The sequence below is a fragment of the Emiliania huxleyi genome (assembly GCF_000372725.1).
Source record: "Emiliania huxleyi CCMP1516 chromosome Unknown EMIHUscaffold_172, whole genome shotgun sequence".
In the NCBI taxonomy this organism is placed as follows: domain Eukaryota; phylum Haptophyta; order Isochrysidales; family Noelaerhabdaceae; genus Emiliania; species Emiliania huxleyi.
In genome coordinates this window covers 85,194-108,997 of record NW_005200861.1, presented here as the reverse complement: position 1 = coordinate 108,997, position 23,804 = coordinate 85,194, and the positions used below count along the sequence as shown (strand labels likewise).

Below are 23,804 nucleotides of genomic sequence, written 5' to 3'. Positions count from 1 at the left end.
GCCTGAGGCTCACAACGTATTGATATTTTGTGTTCTCTGTCGCGGATTTTGTGGTTTCAGCAGGGGGGGGAGAGAATAACCCCGGTGAGTTCATGAGTGTCCCTTTGGAATGACCGCTGCGGGACACCGTGACCTCGAGACCTCGAGAGAGAATCCACTTGTGTCCCGGTGCCGCGGTGTTTATAGGGGGCGGACGGCCCCCACTGTTTGACCATCGCTTCATGTCATCAGTTGCGCCCGCTGCTTCATTCACCGCGGAGACTCTCCCCGCGAACCGCAACGCGGAGGCCGGCTCGCCGGCAAGCCGGGTCGCAGCGATCGAGGTCGCTGCGGCGAGAGCGAGAGGGTTCACTCGCGCTTCAGCAGGCGAAGAGGCGTGGCTTCCGTTCTCGCCTCCCACGTCGCTGCCGCCGTCGCCACGCTCGGAGAGCCCGACCCTCTTGCGCCGGCCGCCGACCGACTTTGGCACGCCCACACGAAAGCCACCTGCGAGTCGAGGTGACGGAGTCGAAGCGGTGCTGATCACGCCGGCGGCCGCGAAACCTGCGAACCACTCTCACGGGAATCAGGCCGAGAAGGAGCGAGACCAGAGCTCCAAGAAGTCCTTCGCTAACTCGGACCCGGCGCTGATGGCCAACGTGCTCGGCTTTTGAAGCACTCACGGCTATCATGTCTGTGTACGAATCTCACACATGTCGACTGAGGCTGTCCTGTATGTATCATACAGCATGCCGCCCTCTGCGTCTCCTAGCTTTACGTCGACGTCGTGCGTGTGCGATGTGTTGATTGTGTTGCATTGATTGTGTTGATTGTTGTGGCTTGTGCGCGCCCACGTGGGGCGCGGACTGTGGGGCCTGGGTCTGCGGCGCCGTCCGTTGAGGCGCATGTGACGAAAGCGCTGAAATCCTCCCAGTTCGGCGAAGCGCCTGCAGCTCATTCTCGGTGCGCGCTGCGAACTCCGGCCCGCTCCTGGCGCCCAGCCGGCGCGCCCGCACCTCGAGCGGGAGGGTCTGCAGGGTCGAAGCCCTTGAAGGCGTGCACATCGAGGGCGAGGCTCTGAGTGGCTTGAGTGGCGTATGTTGTCACGATGACCGCATCCATTCCGCCCCTCGCAAGGGGTTGTTTGCAGCTTGTAGCCATTATGTAGGCGAAGAGAGCACGTCTCCAAAGGCAAAAAGCCGTATGAGGTATGTTGCAGGGCGCGTTGAGAATGAGGACGCGACGGGGATGCGGCGGAGCCATTCCCAGGGGCGGGGGGGTGGACGGTCTGTGTTTTTGCACACGTCGTCGATGTATTGGGTGTCAACACACACGCTGTGTGCCTGCTGCTACAGTTACCTACTATACCGGGAGTTAGCCATTCCCCCCTTCCTCGTCCGGCTGCAGCACGTCTGGTTCCGCCAGTGCGGGCGAGTCAGCCGGCAAGCCCAACCCGCGCAGCAGCGCCGAGACGGCCTCGAAGCCGGCTGCCGCGCGCGCGTCGGGCCGGCTGGCGAGCTCCGCCTCGAAGAGCAGCAACGCCTGCACCCCAGTCGCACGTCACGGAATCACGCGTCGACGAGTTGTGGAGGTCCTCACCTCGGCACAGATCTCGGCAGATCTCGCCTCGCGCAGCTCGCGCTGCTGCTTGTCGAAGACGCCCGAAAAGTTCGGGTCGAGGAGGTGGCGTGTCGGAGTCGACGCGTCGAGGGAGACCTTGTCAAGAAAAATGTCGAGCCGGCGGGCACACTGCGCGCTGGAGAGCCTACAGAGAGGGTCCCAGAAGGTTTTGAGGGACGGTTCCATGAGTTCGGCGCATGTCGTGCTGGAGAGCCGGTCGGGTCCGGAGGCATCGGCCATGTCCATCGGGACCTAGGAAGAGCGAAGTGCGCCTCTCCACCCGACAGTAACTACTACTACCATACACCAGCATCGGGAGGGGGCGGGCGTCTCCAACGGCCATGCCCTTACCATGGCCATGCCCTCACCTGCTGCACGTCGGGCCACAGCTCGGCGAGGAAGGGCCTAGTCACTCCTCATCAGGTCTTGGCGGCTAGTCATTGGCAGTGACTGCCGCAGCCCGGGAAGGGGCCGGTTGTGGAGCGAGAGGAGCGAACCAAAGAGGTTGCGCGACGCGGTGCTCGAGTCGCCCGTGAGAGTGGCGCGGACGGTCTCTGCAACCTGCAGGACGGTTCAGAGAAGGGATGGCGCGGACCGTCTCTGTGCTCTCGCGTAACCTAGTCTCGGTCTCGGGCAACCTCGGAGAAGTTCGGGTCCTGCAGCGAGAAGCCGACGAAGCAGAGGTGCTTCGTCATCAGCAGGCCCTGCACGACCTGTGGGGTATCTAGAGGTGCTGAAGCAGAGCAGAGGTGCTTCGTCATCAGCGGGCCCTGCACGACCCCCGACAGCGCGGCGCGCTGCTCTCTCGCGCCGCTCAGCTGCGCGCGCGTGAGCACGATATCCTGCGGCCGGCGCAAGTCGCCGTGCAGCTTGAGCACGAAGCGGGAGCGCGCGTCCGCCTCGTAGGGCAGCACCTGCGGGGCATGTCTCGGACACGTCTCGGACATGTCTCGGGACACGGCCAGGACACAGCCTCTTGGAGAAGGACCTTGAAGTCGGAGGCGGCGCCGCGCCAAGCCGCCTCGAAGAGCTCGTCGTAGTTTGTGGTCACCACCGCCTCGACAGGCAAGCCTAGCTAACCCTAACCCTAACCCTGACCCTAACCCATACCCTAGGTCACCACCGCCTCGACAGGCAGGCCTAGCCGCAAGGAGTGAGTGAGCGATGACCTCGTTGGAAGTGGCGGTGGGGCGACCTGGCGAGGCGCAGGCCTGCGAGCAGCCCGTGGGCGAGGGAGTGGAGCTCGGCGGAGAGCTCCTCGGCGACGAGCCTACGCGAAGGTTCCGAGAAGGGTCGGGGAGGCCTCCACTCGCTCGCGGAGAGCCCCTCGGCGGCGGGGGCCGCTGCAGCGCCGCCTCGCCCGCCTTCATCGCCGGCCCGGCGGCGCCAGTGGAGAGCGCGGGTGCGCCTGGAGGAGAGAGCGGCGGTAAGGCGAGACGGCGTGGGGAGGGGCTGGTGCTGCTTCTGCTAGGAGTGCAGCTACGTCCGCGCCTCGGCTGCGCCGCCTGCCCGAAGAGAGCTCTGCGGCGCCGAGGCGCGAGCAGAGGACCGATGCCTGGCGGCTGGGCAGGTCGAGATTCGTCGAGATGAGCCGAGGTGGGAGGTGCAGGACTGGCGCTAGTTCACACGCCTGGTCGGGCAGGTCCAGCCTCTTGAGCTGCAGCACCTCCCCAGGCCCGAGCGGCACGTCGTCCCGCTCGGCGAGCGACGTGAGGAGCTCCTGCCACGCCGGCAAGCCAGCGCCCACCGACACACCCGCGCCGATGAACAGGGCCAGCTCGTCGGCTGTTGCCCGCTGCGCCAGCTCGAGCGCCGCGCCGCAAAGCCGCGCGCCCAAGGTGTCCTCCCACGCCGGCGCCATCTGCCGGCGGAGCGCCTTGTGCCGCAGAGAGAGTAAGAATCGGATCAATGTGTCGTTGGCAGTAAGACCCGCGCGCCGGGATGGCCTGCGCCGCCGAGAAGCGCCGCTCGCCTTTGACGACGAGCGCGACGTCGATGTCGTGCACCTACCTGGACACCATCGTCATGTTGGCAGCGACTCACTCGCCCCCTCGACGACGCGTCGTCGGTTTTCGTGCCGCGGTGAAGTCGTACAGCACCTCAAGCAGGCGAGAGATCATCCTCCCTGAGGCTGTCCGTGCGCCGCCATTGCCCGTTCCCACCACCGGCAGCGCCAGCAACGGCTGTGCGCGGCGGCAGCGAGCACGCGTGCCCTCCTCGCCGACCGAAGCCGCGGCCAGCTGCAGGAACTGGCGGGCAGCGTCGACAAACCAGTCAAGCGGCGGGCGGCCGGTGAAAGGCTCGCAGTCGCGCTGCGGCTCGAGGCGGCCGTCGACGTTGGCGAGGAAAACTAGAGGTGCGCCAGCCGGCGTGCCCGGAAGCTGGTGCACCCGCTGCCTCGACGTGAAGGGCGGGAGCGGCGGCGGGTCGTTCTGACGCTGAGCGTTTGGGAACCACCCGCTATCGACTGGATCGGTTGTGGGATACAGCGTGGCGTCCGTGAGGAGCGATCGCAAATCTGCGTGAAGCACAAAAACGTGGCCGAGCGGAGCGGAAGGCGGGTCGGAGAGCCGCGGTGCCGGCGAGCGGTGACGAACGGATGCCGGCGCCAGCGAGTGGTGAGGTACGGCAAAGCTCAGCGTGGCGGCGATGACACACATCATTTGTCGCGTGTTAGCAACAGATGGCCGAGCAGTCCCTGGCGGAGCCACAGGTGGCAGTGACAACTGCCGCCCAGCCGACCAGCTGCAGCCGACTCCGCGGCGAGACTGGAATCACGCAGCCCCCACCACCACCCCCACCCTCCCCACACACAAGCAACCAGCCACTTACTTGAGGACTAGTGGGGGACCTGCGGCGGACCCGCCTCTGTTGTTCGGGCAGTGAGAGACGCAGGATCTGCACGCCAAAGTGGGGCCACTCCGCATTTTCATTTTGGTTTTGGGTTGTCGGAGATCATCCATCAGCACTCATAAGTCAGTCAAAGCAGTCGTGGCACGTGAGCAGAGTCGCTGCATGCAACGGCGCCGCCACACGCTCCGGACGACCGACACACCGACACACCACGCACAATAGGAGGCTATCGCGCACGATCGGCCATCGCACCCACCGCAAACACCTCGCCGCACAGATGGGGGGAGGCATAATCCCACACACACCGGAGCAGCGCAGACACCTTACACGTCAGCGCTCGCTCGATGTGGCCGGCGCTCTCCCCTCTCCTATCGCCTTTTCGACGGCGGCGTGCGGCCACGCGCCGCGCCGAGCCGGTCTCGGCGGGAGACCTCGGAGCCGCACGCGATGCGGGCATGCGCGATGGCTCCGTTGGCTCCGTGCCTAAGGCAGATAGATTAGGGTGTGAGCTGCGGCAGCCACCGTTTCTGTACCTCGATCACGTGCAGGCCGTCGGAGGCCGCGCTGGATGGCCCAGGGCCGGCGGCGGTGAAGGCGTCCGTCGATGAAGGGATGTCGTCGAGGGAGCCATCGTCCTCCGCGGCTGGTGCACCGGTCCAGTTGTCAGAGTTCGAGATCGCCGTCGACTTGGAGAGTTCGGCCCGTTGACGAACTCACGGAATGTGAGCGACTTGGTGCACGCTGATAGTCGAGCATCATGGCTCGCACCTCATCCTGAGCGCAAGGAACTCGCCCAGGGGCCAGCTGTTGGCGTCGCCGTTTTGATCGAGCTGCATCCACTGCATGGTTTCGTAGTCAAGCGTAAACGCCCAGGAGTTGGTGCCTGGGTGACTTGCTGATGAGAGCGCCTTCCAGGCGGGTAGTCGTGCCCCTCACCTAAGGTCATACGGCGGCGTCAGAGGGGGGGGAGGGGCGCGAAGCGTGAACATGGAGGCAAGCAGGTGGTGGCTGCACCTGGCCAAAGCCGGCGACCTCAAAGTTGTCGTAGGTTGTGCGGGTATCGCTGAGCGTGAGAGGGACTGGATCGGCAGCAACGCGGGCGGCAGCGGCCGGAGAGGCCGGAGAGCCGTCCGACGGAGGCCGGTCGTGCATCGGCGCGTCGGCCGTAGGGGCCGGGGGGGCGGCGGCATCCATGTGTGTAATATATATTTATATATCGCTGCGGGTCACTGCGGGCCGACGATTGTGGACTGATCGATCGTCGGCGGGCGGTGTTCTCGAGTGTTCAGCTTTTACGTTCTACGTTAAAAGAGCGTCGGCGCGGACACGAGAGACTTATAAGGGTAGAAGTCACAGCGACCAAGAAAAGGAATAAAATCCAGGGACACCCTCACATACATTGAACAAACGAATCGAAAGGCAAGCTAGCGTCAGTCACCAATAAATAAATAATCTAAGCTTCCTCGGGTGAGGACCGACAACCTAACCTCACCCCGACAACCTCACCCAAAGAACACAAGCGCACGCTCCCCCAACCCCGCCCAAAAGAACACCCCGCCCTCTTCGACCTCACCCAAAAGCACGATTCTGAAGTTGGGCCCTCAACCTGTGTGAACAGCACTGGTGGTGGTGCCCCGCACTCTGTCGGTCTCGGAGTACTCGAGCACGTGGCTCTTACACAACGCATCGCTGCAAAAAGCTGAGCTAGCAGATCGGCTCGCAAGGCGGGGTGCTAGTCTGAGCCCGACCGAGGTCGTAGGTAGAAGGTAGTGCTCTTTTTTGTGGGCACAAGCGGCTAGAGCTACATTTGCATTACCGACAAATAATCACCGCCGACGTCTCAGTGAGACGATGGAGAGGGGGGGCGACACTGCTTCCGTACCATGCGGTATCGACCCTATCTCCGGTGCTCAAGTGCTCAAGTGCCCTCGCGGCACGGCGTGCAGCCGGCGCAGCGGGGCCACTTGCACCGATCCGGCCAGGGTTGGGTCTTGCGGGCGCAGAACGCCATGCAAGAGGCTGGCGGCGGTGGCGGCGGCGCCGGCGATGGTGGCTGTGGACGCGGCAGCGGCGGACTCGGCGGCGGCAAGAGCGAGGGTCTGAGTGGCGGCTGGGCTGGAGGCGGGGGCGACATCGGCGGCAGCCCAGAGGGCGGCGGTGGCGAGGGCGGGAGTTGCGGCGGCGGCGGCGGCGGGGACGGTGGCAACTCCTCGAGCCGGATCACGCTGTCGTCCATCGAGTTTGCACGCGCGAGCAGCTCTGCTTCGTCGTCGAGGATGTCAACTCTGCCCGAGGGCCAGCGGACCTGAGGGCAGGCCAACTGGTCACCACTCGCGCCCACACGACCAGTAGACGCGAGCCGGTGGACCTCTACGCGCAGCGGCACGCCCGAGGGGCCGAGTCCAAACACGAGCCGGTGATCTTCGCTGCTGAACAAGTTGCTCCCGCTCGATGCCGAGTTAAGCTCGCGCAGCTGCAGCTGCGCGGCGGCGCCGGGCTGGGGGCGCCAGCTCAGGAGCACCGTCGCGCCGATGCCGTACTCGTTGCTCGCAGTGCCGGCGAGCCTGAAGGCGATGTACGAGTTGCGAGTATGTCCTGCGTTGAGAAAGGCCCGGCAGATCGTGTTGCATGGCATGAGGTCGACGAAGCCGTCGTTGTTGAGGTCGACTGCCGTCACGCCATACCACCTGTTTCCCGCATTTCGCCCGTTCAATGCGAGGCACAAGTCAACGAGGTGGTAGGCTGCAATCTCGTTCGTGGCATAGCAATTCTCGTAGTCGGCGCAGCACGTCTCGAGCCAGCCGTCATCCTCCTCCTTCCGCGCCGGGTCGTTGAGCTCCCCATAGTCGCCCGGCATCCGGACCCAGCTGCCATCCTCCTCCTGCGTCAGAAAGACGCCCGTATACCGGCAGAGGATGAAGAGGTCGAGCGTGCCGTCAAGGTCAAAATCGGCCGCCTGGGCCAGGTTGTGAACGGTCAAAATAGGTGTGGATGGCGACGGGGGCGAACGCGTGGCGCCTTCAAATCCATCAGCTCACTACAACCGGTACCAGACAGCAGCTCCATTCCGGTGTTGATAAAGGGGTGGACTGTGCCCCTTGTCGCTTCCATCGCCCGAAGCCCGATGGATGAGGAGTACAGGAAGTCGACACCCGTCGCCTAGGCCGGCAACAATGGTGTGTTTGCGTGGGTGCGCAACTAGCTTGGCGGGCTGTGAGTCTCGGCTGCCGTGAGCAGCGCATAATCAACACGGCCGTCACCGTTGAAGTCACCTGTCTTGACCGATCGGAGTTGGCGCTGCCATGCATGACGCCGAGACCATTTGCTTCCAAAGATCTGCCAGCCCGGCGTGATGTCCGTCAGCCGTTCTGCCGCCGAGTCCCACTTGTACGCAGCGAGGATGTCCTGACCGGAGGTGGTCTGCGGGATGTAGATGAGGACGAGCAGCTCCTGGGCAAAGCCGTCCTACAGTGCCCAAGGAGGGAGGTGCGCGAGCAAGGCATCCTGGACGGACTGGGCAGCGGCCACCTGGTCGAAGTCTGTCATGATGGCGCCGACCGCGTAGACCGACATCTCGGGCACGAGTTCAAACTTCCTCTGCGACGGCGGCAGGTTGAGCCACAGCCGCGAAGGAATCTTGTTGTCGTCATTACGCTCCCTGTTTAGCGACAGGACGTCAAGGAGGCCATCGTGGTTGATGTCGAGTAGGCCCACGTTGTACGCGCGGCAGCCCTGGCAGGCGAGCCCCGCCTCCTTGGACGCGCCGCGTCCGCCGATGAGCCGGCCGTCGGGCGTGCCCCAGAAGAGGCCGTTCTCCGACTGGTCTGTCATGTCTGTGCCTCTCACAGCACCCTGCGCGACGTACAAGTCCAACAGGCCGTCGCGATCAATATCGAGGACCGCCCCGCCATGCGCATCGAAGCGTGATGGCAGCTTCCCTCCATCCTCGCGCAACCCTGCCACATATTTGACGACTCCCGTTTCAGCCTCGAGCCAACCGCCGCCGTGATTCAGGGCAAGGTCCCTGGCAATGAGGCGCGGCTGAGCAAGAGCCTGTGCGGTGCTGTGTATGAGGGGTTGGTGTGAGCGATCTCGAGCGGTACGAGCGCACCAGTGCGTCTCACACGACTCGTACTTGACGTGGTTCGTCTCAAAGAGGTCCATCCAGCCGTCGCCGTCCCAGTCGACAACGTACGGGCTGCCCCATTTGTGGTAGTGTGCACCGATGTGTCCCTTCGCCTTGAGCGGCGCGTCGCCCAGCACGCGGTATGACTCCTCTTCAAACTCCAAGGATCTCGGCCCAAATTTGCGAACGCCGGGCGGCATCGGGGAAGGAGGGGGGGGGAGCGGCGGCGGCGGCGAGCTAGGTGGAGGCGCAGGCGGATCTGCATAACACAACCATGGCTCCGCCGCGGCGTCCTTCGGCGCTGGGCAATGTGGGCGACACTGAGCAAAGCGCTCGTCCCTGCGGTAGCAGGCCGCACCACTTCGCGGAGACTCTTGGGAGCTGGCGCTATCGCAGCAAGCTGATGGCCTGCCGTCCCAGCTCGAGCCGCCGCCGCACTTTCCCCACAGTGGCACGCATCTGTCGCATCCGACAGTCGTTGGGTGGCGGGCGCAGTAATCCTCCTGCGTCATCCCAGAGAGAGTTACCGGCGCTGTCGTGAGAAGGTGCATGGTCCCTCTTGACTGCCCATGCGCGCGAGGCTGTGTAGGCATAGCCTCGAGAGTGCCAGCAGCCAATCCGAGGCAGTTTGTGACGCGCATTGCGTCAGAAGCGTGCACGCGCTGGAAGGACACCTTCCTACTGGCCGTACGATCAGGTCGTCACTGAATGCTGGGTACTAAGGCCGCGAGCTATGCAGGTGATCAATTGTGCATCATGGCACGGTCAGCAGCGCCGACAGGCTGTCGCAAGGCGTGATAGCATGGTCGCAATACGCGAATTCTCATGAAAGAAACACAAGTGCAACATCGCGGAAAAAATCGCGAAAAATCGGCGCCTGCGGCGGGCCGTCGGACCCCATCTCCTCTCCGCATGGGTACCCCCTAGGGGCCCCGCCTCCCCCAGAGCGCGGACCCCGCCCCGCTCGCAGGCAGCAAGTCCGGCAGCACGCAGCAAGAGCGATGATAAAATTCTTTTTCTCTGGTGTACCTGTGTTAGTGCCAGTGCGCGCCAGTCCCGTCCGCCGGTAAATTCTTTTTCTCTTCGTAGCGGTGGGTGTGTACGCTGCCTCGACGCTGGTCCTGACGCTGCCGCCGGCCTGGCTACTTCTGCTGGCCGGGCATGGAGGGCAAAGTCAACGATAAGCGCACGCTGTACGTCGGTGCGCCGCCGCGGCTCACTCGCGCGCCGCAGCCGCCGGCGACCCAACACACAGCACGCGCGCGGCGCAGCTGTCTCCGTCGCCACCGGCCACCCTCCCTCGCCCGCCCTGCCGCGCAGGTGGCCTCGAGGAGAGCGTGACGTCGGACATCATCCGCGCCGCGTTCGTGCCCTTTGGCGAGCTGCTGGATGTCAACCTTCCCGTGGACTCGAGCACACAGAAGCACCGCGGCTTCGCCTTTGTGCAGTTTGATGAGCGAACAGACGCGGCGGACGCGATGGACAACATGGACGGCGCGGAGCTGTTTGGGCGCGTCCTGAAGGTCAACGTCGCAAAGCCCGACGCGACAGGGCGGGGCTCGCACCGGCCTGTGTGGGAGACGCGTGCTGACGACTTCTTCAACAAGGCCGACGGCGAGGGGGGCGACGATGCAGGCGGCTCGTGACGCGGCGCGGTGGCATTCGTGCGGGGATGGCAGAGTACAGTGTCTACATATTTTTTGAGTTTGTTTACCATGCACCACAAGTCAGCGCCAAGCCGCCAACGCAGAGAGTTTAGCTATAAGTTCCTCTCTTATAGACGTAAGAACACGAGTCCAACGCCAGTAAGATGCTGTAGAGAGCTGATGACCGATCTGATGAGTGTGTGTGGATGTCAAAATTGTGGATGTGGTAAAGCCGTCGCGGTGCCCGTCAGCGCGGTATAGTTACGGTATAGCTGATGTGAGATCCTGCATGAGACGTCGCTCTGACTTCTGTGGAGACAGAGTGAGAAAGCGTGAGATCTCTCCCGTACATACCATGCGCGGAGGGACGAGAGAGAAGGGTCGCGTTACCCGCCCATCGCCCGCGGCTCTTCGCGCGCAGTCGAGGGGATCGATCCGCCGACGCCGAGAGGGCCGGGCGGGGTCCTCAGTACGGCCCGCTGGCCCGGCGGTGCCCCGGCCCGCCGCTGAACGCGACGCGAGGCGGCGCGGCGAGGGTCGGCGGCGGGCCTGCGCCTCCTCCTCCTCCTCCTCCTCCTCCTCCGGGGCCGGGCTGCATCGAGCGGCGGGCGAACTCGACCTGAAGTGGCATGATGTGGGTTTCTGATGATAAAGGGGCAGACTCGAGCGGCGGGAGAGCTGGACCTGCAGAGGGCCGAGGCCGCCGGGCGCAGCCTGCGCGGCGGGGGCAGATGCGGCGGGATCGGCGGCACGCTACCGAGAGGACTCGGCTCGGGTGGGCGTAGGAGGGGGAGGAAGTGTCCAGTCCGTGTCTGGGAAGTCTCTTGTCGCCTGGGCTGTGTCTGAGAAGTGTCTGGGAAGTGTCTGGGAAGTGTCTTGTCGCCTGGGAGCGGAGGAAGGGGATGGCGCGCGCGGCGTCGGCCGGCGAGCGGAAGAGAGCGAAGGCGACGCCTGCCCTCGCGTGCCCGCCCCCCGCAGAGACAAAGTTGACCGAGCCGAGGCCTGCCGGGGGTGGCGCGGACACGTCACCGGCGTGTCCTTGCGGGGGAAAGAGAGGGTCGACTGAGGGTGGCGGCGCCGACGCAGCTCCGCTGAAGCAGCTCCCTCACCCAGCCGCCGCCTGCGGCCGGGTCGAAGCCGCGGATGCAGAGCGTGTCTCGCGAGCCTGCGGGAGGCGGGCGGGCGCTGGGGGCCGTGGTGAGTGTGTGGTTGGGTTGGGGGGGTTGGGGGGTTGGGCTTGGTGAGAGGGGTGAGTGTGTGGTGAGTGCGTGTGTGGTTGGGTGGGGGGGGGTTGGCTTGGGGAGAGGCCGCCTCTGTTCCCGTCCGGGAGCGGCTCGTCATGCCGCGGTCTCTTTCGGTCGGGGGGCGGGAAGCCTGCGGAAGGGGGCGAGAAGGGTCGTGGGAGGGCTCGCCGACGGCTCCCCTCTGCGCGAGGGCAAGGCGCCGTTTGGGGCGGAGGCGTGGAGCGGCGCGTGCAGGCCGGCCGGGTGGTGGTGCGGGTAGGGCGGCGGCGGGGCGAAGCGGGCTCGCTGGTAGTCTTGCCCTTGCCCTGGGCCCGGCCGGCCGTAGTAGAGCGGGCGGTCGAGGGGGGTTGGTCTGCCTGCGAGGCACTAGGCAAGGGCAGGGTGAGCGTCTCCTCACACGCGCTGGTAGGGCGAGGGACAGGCGGCCCCTCGCGTCTCCCCCTCGGACGCACTGGGGGATGGGAGTGCGAGGCGCAGTGCGGGTGAGCTCACACACCCGCGAGGCCCGCGTGAGGAAGGAGAGGAGCCGCAGGCACGGGCGGCCTGCCGTTCCGCGGCTGACGCGGCCGAGGCACGCGGCTCTCCAGCTCCCGCCTCGCCACCTCCGCCATCAGCGGCCGGGGCGGCTCTGCTGCCGGATCGACAACAAAGGCAGAGAGCAGTGAGCAGGCGGCCTTCGCCTCGTCGGCGCTGGCGAAGCGCACGAAGCCGATCCCGTCGCGGCCGACCAGGTGACAGTCCTCGAAGCCGGGAAGCAGCCCGACGAGGCAGCGCAGCTCCCGCGGCGAAAAGTCGGGAGGGAGCGAGCGCAAGCACAGCGTCTTACCCGCCGCGCCGGCGGCGCTGGCGGCGCCGACGCCGGCGGCACTGGTGCTGGTGGCGCCGGAGCCGCTGCCCTCGACCGGCGCGGCGGTCGGCGCGGCAGCCGGGGTGGCCGGAGATTGCGCCGGGGTGCCTCCGTTCTCCGAGGCGACCGCTTCGCGATCCCTGTGGCGGCGGTGGCGCGAATTCTCGTCCTCCTCGTCGTCGTCCTCCTCGAACTCCTCCTCGAACAAGTCTGACGCGGGCTCCTCCTCGGCGAGCACGGCACTCAGGCCGTCGTCTGCGGCCATTTGTGCTCTCAGGCACTCGCTCACTCAGCGAAAAGAATTCTTTCTTCGCGGAGACACATCCGCAGTAACTGATTTTGGCCCATGCGCATGCTCTTCCTCGTGCTCGTCGCGCGCTCGGGAGCCGGAGTGGCGGGGTCGGAGCCGCTGCAACGGCGCGAGTGGCCGCGAGGGGTCGTGCTGGGGCTCGCCAGAGAACGAGGCCACGGCGCGGCGCTCGCGGCGGCGCACGGGGCAGCTTTGAGCAGTGCAGCGCCTCAACATCAGCTTCAAGCAGTGCAGCGCAACGCCAGTGGCCTCTCTGGAGCTGTGCGGCGGCTGGCGGGCCTGTGCGACGGCGCCGATCCGTGGGCTCGGGACGCGCAGTCGGCTCGCGTGCCGGTTGCCGAGTCAGCCTGGCTGGCGAGAAGCGCCAAGGCCTTCCCTGCATTCTGGGCGCTGCCCAGAAGTGCGCAGTGCCTTTGCTGCGCCGACGGGCGGCCTCGATGCGGATCGCCGCGAGTGGCGTGGGAGCCTCCAGTGGCACGGTCGTTGGTCAACACCGCGGCGCGCGCGCGCCGCGGGTGCTGCACAACAAGCGGAGGGCATGGGCGGGCGCTCTATCGCTTTCCGGAGCCCAACTTTGACTATCGATTGCCGCCGGTTATTATAACCGATGGGAGATCGTTCCGGCATATTCGAGAATATTCTCGAGAATATAGATGCCCCGGCGCGGCTTTTTCTCAAGAATCTATGAGTTTTCTTCAGCCCTTGACCTTGGTTGACCTCGAGTCTCAAGATATTCTTGAATATTCTCGCCGTTACATCGCGGCGTCTAGAACGGTCTTGACTAGAGCTTCTCGAAACAGCTCTTTTGCCCCCTCAAAAGTAGGTTTTGGGTCGATGCAGACGGAAATCTTTAAGTTTTGGACGTTCCTGAGCGGTTTGGGAGCACAAACCTCTACTTTAGAGCGATTTTTGGCGTCCGCTGACCTCTCGCGTGGTGAAAATATTCTCAATATTCGAGAATATTCTCGAGAATATAGATGGTCTGGCGAGAATATAAGCAAAAGAATATAGATAGTACTTGGCGAGAAAAACGTGCTTAGGCTAATCCACCCCCCCCACCCCCACCCCACCACCACCACCTACCTACCTATTGCGGGGCCCTCTGGGGCGGTCAAAACCGGACCTACCTACCTATTGCATAGGGGCCAGCACTTGGAGCACTTGCTTGGAGTGCAGTCATTAACCTCACATCCAGGGCCGGGGAGCTGAGAAGCGCACCCAGCGGGCCGGATGATCGGTATCGGGTTACGGGCTAGAGAGAGAGCCCTAGCCCCCGGGGGTGCGCGTTCGCAGGGAAAGGGCGACGCAGACCCCCTCTCTGGGTATCGATGGGTAGGAGCCGGAACCCTGGCACCGTTGGACGACACTGCCCGACACTGCACGCTTGGGCTTCGGTGCGGTGCAGCACATCCGTGTGTATATGCGCTCGCTCTGCCTCTCAGCCCTGGTCGCGTGCGCGTCTGGCCTCAACCTCTTCTCGCAGTTCATGAAGCCCACCCTGCCCGGCTTTCCAGCCTCGGCAAAGGTATCCTCTTCCAAGCAGCCCCGCGCCCTCGCTGCCGCCGCCTCACCTCGCTCTGTGTCGCGCCGCAGAGCGTCGCCGAGGTGCTCGCCCGGCCGGACTGGACGGCAGAATTTCCGTTCGAGGCTGCGGACTTTGCGCGGCAGGACGAGAGCACCGACACGCGCTTCTACGACCTGCCTCGCTTCTGCTTCCACGTCGACGAGGCTGCGGTGGCGGCCCTGACCGAGCACTACTCGACCGCCTTTCGCGAGTGGGAGGCGCCAGATATCCTCGACATCTGCGCGTCGCACGTCTCCCACTTCCCGGCCGACGTGGCGGAGTCCTCCGGCCGCCGCGTCGCGCTGGGCATGAACGAGGAGGAGCTCGCGAGGAACGGCCAGGTCACGGAGTACGTCGTCAAGGACCTCAACGTTGACCCGCGGCTTCCGTTCGAGGACAACTCCTTCGACGTGGTGACCAACGTCGTGAGCATCGACTACCTCACTCAGCCGCTCGAGATCTGCAAGGAGGTCGGGCGCGTGCTCAGGCCGGGCGGCGCAGCGATGTTTGCCCTCTCGAACCGCTGCTTCCCCACCAAGGCGGTCAACATCTGGCTGCGCACAAACGACCTGGAGCACGTGCACATCGTCGGCTCCTACTTTCACTACGCGGGCGGCTTCAAGCCTCCCTCGGCAGTGGAGGTCTCGCCGAACCAGGACTCCACGCCCTGGCAAGGTGGCACCTCGCAAAACATCGCATACCTTGCCGTCGTGAAGGCCACTGTAGATAAGTGAGGTAAAAAAACCTCGGACATTTTACGAACTCCTTGGCGACGTGCGCGTCGCGTCGCCAAGGCTCTGCGACCTCGGTCGTACAATCGGCGACCTCGGTCGCACAACCGGCCGGATGCGCGGGTTTTCAGCCAGGTGTTCCCGCGCACCGGCCACGAACTCGACTCGCACAGCAAAAAAATCCGGTGCTCGCGCGCTGCTCCCACGCTTGACCACACACTCGCTGCACTGCTCAAAGCCAACCCTACCTCACTGGCCGCCTCCAACACTGTCCCGCGCGTCTCGCGCCCCAACTGACACCTCATCATTGTCCCTCGGACACCACTCTCCAGCCGCGCTACCTTCGCCCACCTACCGCTCTCGCATGACATCTCGACAACCCTCATATCTCCAGGCCCAAGACTCCTAACCACTGCCCCTGCTCGCCCAGGACCACGAAGCGCCGCCCAGGCGCGGCCGCCCTGTGCGGCCCGATGGGGAGGAGTGTGGGGCGGACTACGGGGATCGGCTTCTTACACCGCCCTTCCTTGCAGCGAGCCCTCCTCCAAGCCACCCGCGCTAGGTCTCGGGCGACGAACCCGGGAAGCGGGAACTACTCGAGTAGCAGGGCAGTCGGAGAAGGAGCAACTCCGTGCACTGACGGTCGGCCGTCAGAAAACACGCCTGCGTGGATCGCGTCACACCATTCCTCGCTACCCAGCGCGGCCAAGGGATATCCACTTGTAAAAAGAAAGAAAGAAAAAATCCTGCTGAAACGCAGCGAAGGAAGGTCTTGATATTTTTTGACAGCAGCTCAAGCCAAGGAGCCCCTGACGCCGCCGGACTTCCACCAGATGCTGCCGCCGCCGTCACTGCCGCCGTCACTGCCGCCGCCATCGCTACCACCGCCGCCACTTTCCCCTCCGGAGGACTCTCCGGCGTGGCACCAGCCTGTGGGCATCGGCATCGTGCTGCTCGGCTGCCTCTTCAACGCCGCGAGCCTCATGATCATGAAGTACAGCGCCGACACCGAAAAGCGCAAAACCGTTTTCTTTCCCCCGAGACGCCCGTGGCTCTATCTCGGGATCGCGCTGCTCCTTATCAGCGCCGCCGGCCTCGCCCCCGCCGCGCTGGCGCTGCTCCCGCTGGCGATGGTCGCGCCCTTCGGCGGCGTCACGATTGTGTTCAGCGCACTGCTCGCCGCCACCGGCGTCTGCAAGGTGCGGGAGCCTCTCTCGCGCGCGCAGATCGTCTTCATCCTCGCCATCACCGCCGGCGTGACGCTCGTGAGCTTCTTCGGCCCCAAGGAGGAGAAGGTAATCACGACCGAAATGTGAGACACCGCACCGCCCATCCGCCCTCCACCGCCCACACCGCGGACGCGGGGGTGCGGTCTCTCGCCTCACCCTCCTCACGGACCCACCCGCAGACTGGAAGAGCACTTCAAACAGACCGCCTTCCTCGCCTTCGCCATCACCGCGTGGGTCTTCCTCGTCGTGTTTTGCACGACGCAGCACCTTCCCTTCGCCGCCCAAGAGCGCTGCCGCCTCAGCGCCGCCCTCAAGCGCTGCCGCCTGAGCACAAAGACAATCGCCGTCGGCGACGGGTTCGCCGCAGCCTTGTTCGGCGCCTTCTCCCAGACCTTTCTCAAGGCACGCCCCACGGGCGCCCGCCCCGCGCTCATAGCCTCTGCTCACTCTCCCCTCCCCCTCCCGCCCTGTCAGATGGTCGCCGAGGTCGCGGAGGTCACAATCTCCCAAGACGGTGAAAAGGCGGGCGAGGCCTGGACCAGCTGGGTGCGACTCCCCGCCCCCCTCCATCATCGCCACACCGCCCCCCCTCTCCCACACCCCCCCTCACTCCTCCTCCCCAGACCCGCACAAGCGCACACACACACACACACGCACGCCTGACCCGCCCCCTCCCCCCCTCGCACACACCCGCCCCCTCCCCCCCCTCGCACAGATCCCTTACCCCTCCCCCCCCCTCGCACAGATCCCTTACCCCTCCCCCCCTCGCACAGATCCCTTACATCTCGATCCTCGGACTGGTCGTCTGCGCGCCGATGCAGCTCATCTTGCTCAACCTCACCCTCCGCGCCATGCCCGTGCAGTATGCGGTCCGCTGCTTTCCCGAGATTGCCCGAGATTGCCCGAGACTGCCCGAGATTGCCCGAGACTGCCCGAGATTGCCCGAGATTGCCCGTGCAGCGAGAGAGTGCAGCCGCCCCGTCCGAGGTGTGACCCGAGGTTGCGGAGAGCACAGGTGCCTCTCTACCAGTCGCTGCTCATGATCGCAACCATGACGACGAGCGGCCTCTTCTTTAAAGAGTTCTCCGACGAGGCATGGGCGTGCAAGCAGGACACCTGCGGCCTCTACCCTTCCCTCTTCGGAGCCGGTGCGGCCCGCCCGCCCTCTTCCCACCGCCCTCACCCCTCTATTCAAGTCTCTTCTCACACCCCTCCCCCGCTTCCCAGCCCCCCCCCTCCCCCACAGCCCTGCCCCCCTCCCTCTCCTCCCCCCTCCGCCCCACACTTCCCTCCCCGGCCCCAAGCCCATACCCGACCCCACTCTCTCGCCCCGCCCGCGCGAGCAGGCGTGCTCATCGCGCTCGTCGGACTCATCGGTCTCTCGCGCAGAGCCGACGGCAAGGGGGCGGAGCTGGCCGATCTGCCCCACCCGGGCGCAGAGGCGGTGGCGGTGGCGGCGGACGAGATCTCAGAGGCGTTCGGCGTCGAGGAGGTCTCGACGCCGCCGGGCGGGGGGGAGCGCGAGATTAGCGAGCCGCCTCCGTACGGCGCGCGGCGGGTGGGGGAGTCGACGGAGCAGCTGGTGGACGACGACCAGGATGCGGACGCGCGAGTGTAGCCTCGCCAGTCGAGATCTTGTGTGCGTGGCGTGTGTAAGTCTCCGCAGACTCTCTCTCATCACAAGAAAGAAAGAAAGAAAACAGACAAACCCAAACGAGGGAATGGGGGAGGAGGACAGGCGAGCATGACTGCTTGCGGCGAAATTCTTTGTGACGGCGTGTGTGCATCGATCGACAAAACATATGCTGTTGTGCGGCTTGGAACTCTGCCAGCGGGCGGCGTCGTTCAAGGCGTGCGACTCCGAGGGCTGCTATCCCTGCAGTGGCCGCGTCAACTATCTTATTACGCAGTCGCCACGGGTGATGCTGGCGGAGGCCTGCTCCTCCGTCGCCACCGACTTTCGAGATGCCTGCGGCGACTGCATCGCCGGCGGAGCGCCGCAGAGGCTGGCGGCGGACGGGACGGCTTCGTGCGGCTGGAGCAGCTGCTCACGCTCCGCGCCGCTCGACTGGACGCAGACGCTGAGCGAGCTCAAGCGCCATGTTCCCTCTCTCGATCCCGACGTCAGCCGCCGCTTCGTCGACCGCGAGGCTGCTGGCGTGCAGGCGCTCCTCGGTCGGCTGTCGCTGCGCGAGCGGATCGGCCAGATGCTGCAGCTAGATGTCAACCTCGCGCTCGCGACGGGCGAGGACATAACGGCAGTGCTCGATGGCTCGCTCGACAAGTCTGCAGGCGCCGGCGCCGTCGTCTTTGCGGGTGCTCTCGCCGCTCGCCGCCTCGTCCTGCCCGCGACATGTCGTTGAGACACGTCCGGGACATGCCCCCACAGGCACGCTCAACGCCTCGGCCTCGTCGCTCGCCGCCCGCGCGCGCCGCCTCCGCGAGGCCGCCAGCCGCCACCCGCGGCGCGTCCCCCTCCTCCTCGGCATCGACGCCGTCCACGGCAACGCCCTCGCCACCAACGCCTCGCCGTCCCGCCGCACAAGATGGGGGCCTGGGAGCGGCGTCTCTCCACGCGCCCTCTTGTGAGCAGGCCACCGTCTTGCCGCACAACATCGGGCTCGGCGCCGCAGACGACGAGAGCCTGACCGCCGCGGCGGGCGCCGCGACGGCGACCGAGGTGGCCGCGGCGGGGCTGAACTGGGCCTTTGGCCCCTGCGTCGCTTCGCCTCGGGACAGCCGGTGGGGGAGGACGTACGAGGGCTTCGGGGCGGACGAGCAGCTCGTGAGCAGGCGCGCGGCAAGCCTTGCCCCTCTGACACTGACACTGACCCTGACCCTGACCTTGCCCCTGGCCCTGACACTGGCCCTGCCCCTGACCCTGACACTGACCCTGACCCTGACCTTGCCCCTGGCCCTGACACTGGCCCTGCCCCTGACCCTGACACTGACACTGACCCTGGCCCTGCCCCTGACACTGGCCCTGACACTGACCCTGACCCTGGCCCTGACCCTGACCCTGCCCCTGGCCCTGCCCCTGACACTGGCCCTGGCCCTGACACTGACCCTGACCTTGCCCCTGACACTGGCCCTGACCCTGGCCCTGCCCCTGACACTGGCCCTGACACTGGCCCTGCCCCTGACCCTGACACTGACACTGACCCTTGGCTCGTGCGCAGGCATGCGGCAGCCGCAGTCACCGGCCTTCAGGCGCCCGCAGACGAGAGGGCCGACCTAACGCGCCCCTTCCTCCCGGCGGGGGCGAGGCTCGTGGGGCGGGGGCGGGCGCGCGGCCGAGTCGCCGCGTGCGCAAAGCACTTTGCAGCAGACGGCGCGACGCGTCTAGGACATCTCTGGACACCTCGCCCCTCCACACACCTCCACGATCCTTCTCCTAGACACGCGCCTAGACGCATGCACACCACGGGACGCCTCGCAGGCCCACACGGAGACACGTCCACGACACGCCCGCGACACGCCCACGACACGCCCACGACACGCCCACGACACGCCCACGACACGTCCACGACACGCCCACGACACGTCCGCGACACGCCCACGACACGCCCGCGACACGCCCACGACACGTCCCGCAGGCGCGACCCTCTCCGGTGCGGACGAGGGGGACGCGGACCTGGACGCCGTGGGGCTGGCGGAGCACCTGCTGCCGTACCGCGCCGCAGTGCAGGCGTGCGGTCGGGGGGCGTGCGGTCGGTGATGTCCTCTCTCTCGAGGTTGCACCCGAGACGTAGTCGAGATGGGCCGCGAGGCTGCTGACCCGAGGCGCGGCTTGCAGGCGGGCGTGCTGTCGGTGATGGTCTCGTACTCGTCTGTGCGCGGCACAAAGATGCACCGGCAGCCTAGATGCGGCGAGCACATGTCCCTGCACATGCACATGCACATGCACATGCACATGCACATGCACATGTCCCCGCAACTGAAGCACTCGAGCAGAATCACGCGTGCTCTTTTCCGCATCCCATCGTACCCACGAGGCAGGGGCGTTTGTGGAGTGCTCGGGCCGTGCTCAGAGTCACGCTCAGAGCTACTCTCTCTCCCCCCGTACTCCAGGCACGCCAACAAAGAGCTCCTCTCCGGCACCCCTCGAGCAAGGGGCGCCTGCAGGCAGCCGTGGGGCGCCTCTCCGACCCTCCTCCTCCGGCGCGCGACTCTGTAGGCTTCCTCAAGGAGCACCTCGGCTTCGGCGGCCTTGTCGTGTCCGACTTGGGCGGCGTCGATCAGCTGCGGGGCGGCTCCCTCACGCGCTTCGCCGCCGCCATCAACGCCGGAGTCGACATGGTCATGCTGCCAGGCGCACTGCGCCTCCTCGCTCCTATAGCCAGTCAGCTGAGGCAGCAGTAGTAGTCAGTCAGCCGAGGTTGGCCCGAGAGGAGCCGGGATGGTGTCGAGACTAGTGGTGTCGAGACTAGTGGTGTCGAGACTAGTCAGTGGATGGTGTCGAGACTAGGCACTTGGACCGCCGGAGGGGCCGCCTCCGTCTCGTGGCAGACCTTCCTCGACGACGTCAGAGACGGCGGTGGCGGGCGGGGGCAGAGAGGCGGACCTCTGCCTCACCGCGGTCTTGGCCTGCTCCCGCGTAGGTCGAGCGCGCCGTGCTGAGCGGCGAAGTGCCGCGGGCTCGCGTCGACGACGCCGCGGCGCGCGTGCTCGCAGTCAAGGCTTGCGCGCGCCGCTGGGGGCGAGAGGGGGAGGGGCGCAGAAGAGTGTGGCTGTCACGAGAGCGCGCTGCTATAGGCCGCGATCGGGCTCGTGTCCCCGTTTGGTGACCCCGCGCCAGAGGTGGAGGCGGACAGCGAGCGCGGCTTCGGCAGCCGCGGGCCGTGGGCGCACGCCACGGGGCGCGAGGAGGGGGGCGAGGCGGCGGGGGGCGAGGGAGGTGAGGCGGCGCCAACGGACGACGAGCTCTACGCGGCGCACAGCCCGCTGGCGGAGGAGGTCGGGGCCTGCACCGCCCACCTGGCCCTTCCCCCGCACCACACCACAGCGGAGAGGAGTCTTCTTGCCATCCCCTTCAGGCGGCGCGCCGCTCCGCCGTCCTTCTCGAGCAAAGCGGAGCGCCGCCGCTGCTGCCGCTGCCGAGGGAGGCGCGGCTGCTGCTCGCGTGCTCGGGCGCCCACTCGCTCGAGCGGCAGCTCGGCGGCTGGTCCCTGGGCTGGCAAGGGGCGGGCGAGGGCGCGCGCACCAAAGGGACGACCGTGCTGCAGGGGCTGCTGCGGCGATCGGCGTGCGCGGAGCCGCGCAGCTGCGTGCAACTGGTGCCGACGCCGCTGATCCGCAGCCCAAGCGAGCCGTCCTGGCTCGACACGGACAAGGACGGCGTCCCCGACCGCCTCGACTCCGACTCGGACGGCGACGGCATCCCAGGCGGCTCGCCCCACCCTGGTGCCGTGCCGTCCCCGCCTCCGCCAGGCGGCATCCCGGGCGCGCGCGACGACGGCCCGCCCCTCCCGTCGATGACACGTCCATGACACGTCCGCCGTAGGCGACGACACACCTTCCAACGCCACAAGAATCGCCGCCGCCGCCGCCTACGAGCAGCTGCTCTCTGCTTCAAAGGGCCCCTTCGCCGCCGCGATCGCAGTCGTGTCCGAGGTGTTCCGTCCGCGACCTCCCCCCCCCCCCCCCCCGTCTCCTCTCCCCCTCATACGTCTCTCCGCCCCCATTCCGCCCCCGTCGCAGGCGCCGTATGCCGAGGGCCGAGGGGATGCGCCCGTCTCTCCGGTCCCCCTCTCTGAGCTGGACAGCGCGTGCGTCTCTTCGCTGCTGGCCGAGGGACTGCGCAAGGGATGGCCGGTCGCGATCGTCGTTCTCTCGGGCAGGCCGTTGGAGCTGGCCGCCTTTGCCCGCCGCGGCGAGCCGGCCGACAGCGAGCGCGGCTTCGGCAGCCGCGGGCCGTGGGCGCACGCCACGGGGGGCGGCGAGGGGGGCGGCGAGGGAGGCGAGTCGGCGCGGATGGCCGGCGGCGTCGGTGCGGTGGTCGCTGCTTGGCTGCCCGGCTCTGAGGGAGGAGGCGCGATCGCCGATTTGCTGTTTGGCGTTGCCCCCTTCCGAGGCAAGCTGCCGCTGCCGTGGGTCGGAGCTTACCCTGCCGGCCACGGCACCATCACTGTGGCTCCGCCGCAGCCGCCCCGGCCGCCGCCTCCGCCGCCGAGCCCGTCCCCTCCCCCTCCCGCCCCGCCGGTGGCGTCCCCTCCGCCGCCCCTCCTCCCTCCGCCGCCGGCCTACCTCGACCGCGCCCTCGACCGCAACGTGCGCGTGATCCTGGTCATCGCAGCCCTCCTCCTCCTCCTCCTCTCGTACGGGCCCCTCCTCCAGTATTGCGCGCCTCGCCTCGGGATGCAGGCGGGCGGCCTCACTCAGGCGGGCGGGTCGGCGCGCCGCCGCGACCCGGAGGAGAGCGAGTCGCTCGTCAGCAGCGCCGTCGGACCCAGCAAGGGCACAGGCGAAGCCAAGGGAGAGGGGGGCGGGCGCGAAGGCAAAGCCGCCGACCACCCCATGGACTCTACCATCACACGGGGCCCAGTGACACGTCCGGAACGTGTCCCATAGGCGCCGGCCTCTCCATGGACACCGCATCGGACGCCGCATCGTCGCACGCCTCGTCGGTCTTCTCCACCGCGGTCGGCACCATCCTCGCAAAGGCGGCGGAGCGCGAGCGGCGCCCTACCCCTCGCCGCACGGCGAGCGACCAGCGGTCCGCGGCGAGCGACGCGTCCGGGAGTACAATGTCGCTGCACATTTCCGCCGTTGGGCGCACGCCGCAGGCGTTGCGCCCCTGGCCAAGCCGCGCGCGGCAACAGGGCGAGCTGGAGCTGTCGCCTCAGTCAGACGCAGCCGACGACGTCCTGTGAGCGCGCGAGTTTTGTCTGCCGTTGCCGTGTGCGGGGTACAGTAGGGGCGGCGGGACAGGCGGGACACCGGGGCTGGGGGGGGGGGGGGGTACAGACAGTTGACGTCGAAAACAGTTTGAAGCATGAAGGCACCAAACCCACACACACAAGTATACAACGCAAGTCACAACTTGCCTCCAACGCTCAAGCTCAACTGGGCACATGATGACCACATGCGACAACCGACATGGTCATGGACATGGAGTTGGAGGACCACAAGAAGACCACTCCGGCTAGTTCCATTTCACTGTGGCACAGCTCGCGTTACAAAACCTTGATTTTGACAAATTGCGCACTATTGTCCCTCTCGGCGCCTGTTCCAGAGGGAGGCAGCTGCGTCCCCGCATATGCATTTTTTGCATTCTTTGCATTCGGTGGGAGACTGCATTTAGTTGCATGGATTCACTGACACACGGCCTCCATTGCGTGTGCACCTAATCCTCCAAAAAGATAATGGCGTCCCTCCCGGGTGCTGGCTGTCTCGGTCGACTACAATCTCGTTCTCCGTGCGCAAGTAAGCAACCGCAGCGCGAACATCAGTGCGGGTCAAGTGCCTGTCCGCCGAGCTGACAGTGCAAAATAAGGCGTCAAAGGAGCACCTGAGCTTCCCCTCTTCCCCATCTCCCCAGCCCCCTCCCCGACCGGCCGCGCGGACCAGTACCCGTCGTGCCACCCCGGGGCCCCGCCAGCAGCTCGCCGTTAGCAAGCCCACCAAGCCGGCGACACTAGCCCGCCTCTTTCAGC

At 66.3% G+C, this 23,804-nt stretch overlaps 9 protein-coding genes across 9 annotated transcripts; 6 read left to right on the top strand and 3 right to left on the bottom strand.

Moving 5' to 3' along the window:
• Positions 1-221: 221 nt before the first annotated feature.
• EMIHUDRAFT_456208 (hypothetical protein) lies at positions 222-916 on the top strand (the record flags this gene model as incomplete). The annotated part of the gene is made up of 1 exon (XM_005784135.1): positions 222-916. The coding sequence occupies one exon, from the start codon at positions 222-224 to the stop codon at positions 651-653; it is 432 nt and encodes a 143-aa protein (XP_005784192.1). The 3' UTR covers positions 654-916.
• Positions 917-1,270: 354 nt separating this feature from the next.
• On the bottom strand, positions 1,271-4,354 carry EMIHUDRAFT_468099 (hypothetical protein). The gene is made up of 10 exons (XM_005784134.1): positions 3,678-4,354; positions 3,546-3,605; positions 3,266-3,475; positions 2,588-2,656; positions 2,238-2,513; positions 2,051-2,160; positions 1,968-2,004; positions 1,814-1,851; positions 1,606-1,744; positions 1,271-1,521 (listed from the first exon to the last, which is right to left on the bottom strand). The coding sequence occupies exons 1-10, from the start codon at positions 4,260-4,262 to the stop codon at positions 1,354-1,356; spliced, it is 1,692 nt and encodes a 563-aa protein (XP_005784191.1). The 5' UTR covers positions 4,263-4,354; the 3' UTR covers positions 1,271-1,353.
• A 2,016-nt stretch (positions 4,355-6,370) lies between these two features.
• EMIHUDRAFT_231386 (hypothetical protein) lies at positions 6,371-8,778 on the bottom strand (the record flags this gene model as incomplete). Its single annotated transcript, XM_005784133.1, has 6 exons — positions 6,371-6,379; positions 6,677-6,757; positions 6,821-7,470; positions 7,725-7,917; positions 7,981-8,476; positions 8,564-8,778. 6 exons carry the CDS (start codon positions 8,776-8,778, stop codon positions 6,371-6,373), a joined length of 1,644 nt encoding a protein of 547 aa, XP_005784190.1.
• A 910-nt stretch (positions 8,779-9,688) lies between these two features.
• EMIHUDRAFT_442087 (hypothetical protein) lies at positions 9,689-10,298 on the top strand. The gene is made up of 2 exons (XM_005784132.1): positions 9,689-9,779; positions 9,899-10,298. Exons 1-2 carry the CDS (start codon positions 9,740-9,742, stop codon positions 10,222-10,224), a joined length of 366 nt encoding a protein of 121 aa, XP_005784189.1. The 5' UTR covers positions 9,689-9,739; the 3' UTR covers positions 10,225-10,298.
• Positions 10,299-10,376: 78 nt separating this feature from the next.
• On the bottom strand, positions 10,377-12,580 carry EMIHUDRAFT_468098 (hypothetical protein; the record flags this gene model as incomplete). The annotated part of the gene is made up of 6 exons (XM_005784131.1): positions 10,377-10,843; positions 10,909-10,938; positions 11,334-11,389; positions 11,536-11,598; positions 11,669-11,824; positions 11,965-12,580. The coding sequence occupies 6 exons, from the start codon at positions 12,578-12,580 to the stop codon at positions 10,691-10,693; spliced, it is 1,074 nt and encodes a 357-aa protein (XP_005784188.1). The 3' UTR covers positions 10,377-10,690.
• An 81-nt stretch (positions 12,581-12,661) lies between these two features.
• On the top strand, positions 12,662-13,636 carry EMIHUDRAFT_231383 (hypothetical protein; the record flags this gene model as incomplete). Its single annotated transcript, XM_005784130.1, has 3 exons — positions 12,662-13,111; positions 13,193-13,219; positions 13,466-13,636. The coding sequence occupies 3 exons, from the start codon at positions 12,662-12,664 to the stop codon at positions 13,634-13,636; spliced, it is 648 nt and encodes a 215-aa protein (XP_005784187.1).
• Positions 13,637-14,014: 378 nt separating this feature from the next.
• On the top strand, positions 14,015-14,926 carry EMIHUDRAFT_442085 (hypothetical protein; the record flags this gene model as incomplete). Its single annotated transcript, XM_005784129.1, has 2 exons — positions 14,015-14,150; positions 14,219-14,926. Exons 1-2 carry the CDS (start codon positions 14,046-14,048, stop codon positions 14,921-14,923), a joined length of 810 nt encoding a protein of 269 aa, XP_005784186.1. The 5' UTR covers positions 14,015-14,045.
• A 797-nt stretch (positions 14,927-15,723) lies between these two features.
• EMIHUDRAFT_442083 (hypothetical protein) lies at positions 15,724-17,840 on the top strand. The gene is made up of 6 exons (XM_005784128.1): positions 15,724-16,232; positions 16,329-16,551; positions 16,624-16,695; positions 16,923-17,018; positions 17,165-17,297; positions 17,496-17,840. Exons 1-6 carry the CDS (start codon positions 15,754-15,756, stop codon positions 17,765-17,767), a joined length of 1,275 nt encoding a protein of 424 aa, XP_005784185.1. The 5' UTR covers positions 15,724-15,753; the 3' UTR covers positions 17,768-17,840.
• Positions 17,841-18,071: 231 nt separating this feature from the next.
• Positions 18,072-23,021, top strand: EMIHUDRAFT_456203 (hypothetical protein; the record flags this gene model as incomplete). The annotated part of the gene is made up of 13 exons (XM_005784127.1): positions 18,072-18,488; positions 18,743-18,934; positions 19,772-19,863; positions 19,933-19,981; positions 20,263-20,491; positions 20,618-20,673; positions 20,751-20,822; positions 20,905-21,105; positions 21,186-21,579; positions 21,653-21,762; positions 21,865-22,278; positions 22,513-22,692; positions 22,935-23,021. 13 exons carry the CDS (start codon positions 18,072-18,074, stop codon positions 23,019-23,021), a joined length of 2,493 nt encoding a protein of 830 aa, XP_005784184.1.
• Positions 23,022-23,804: the final 783 nt, after the last annotated feature.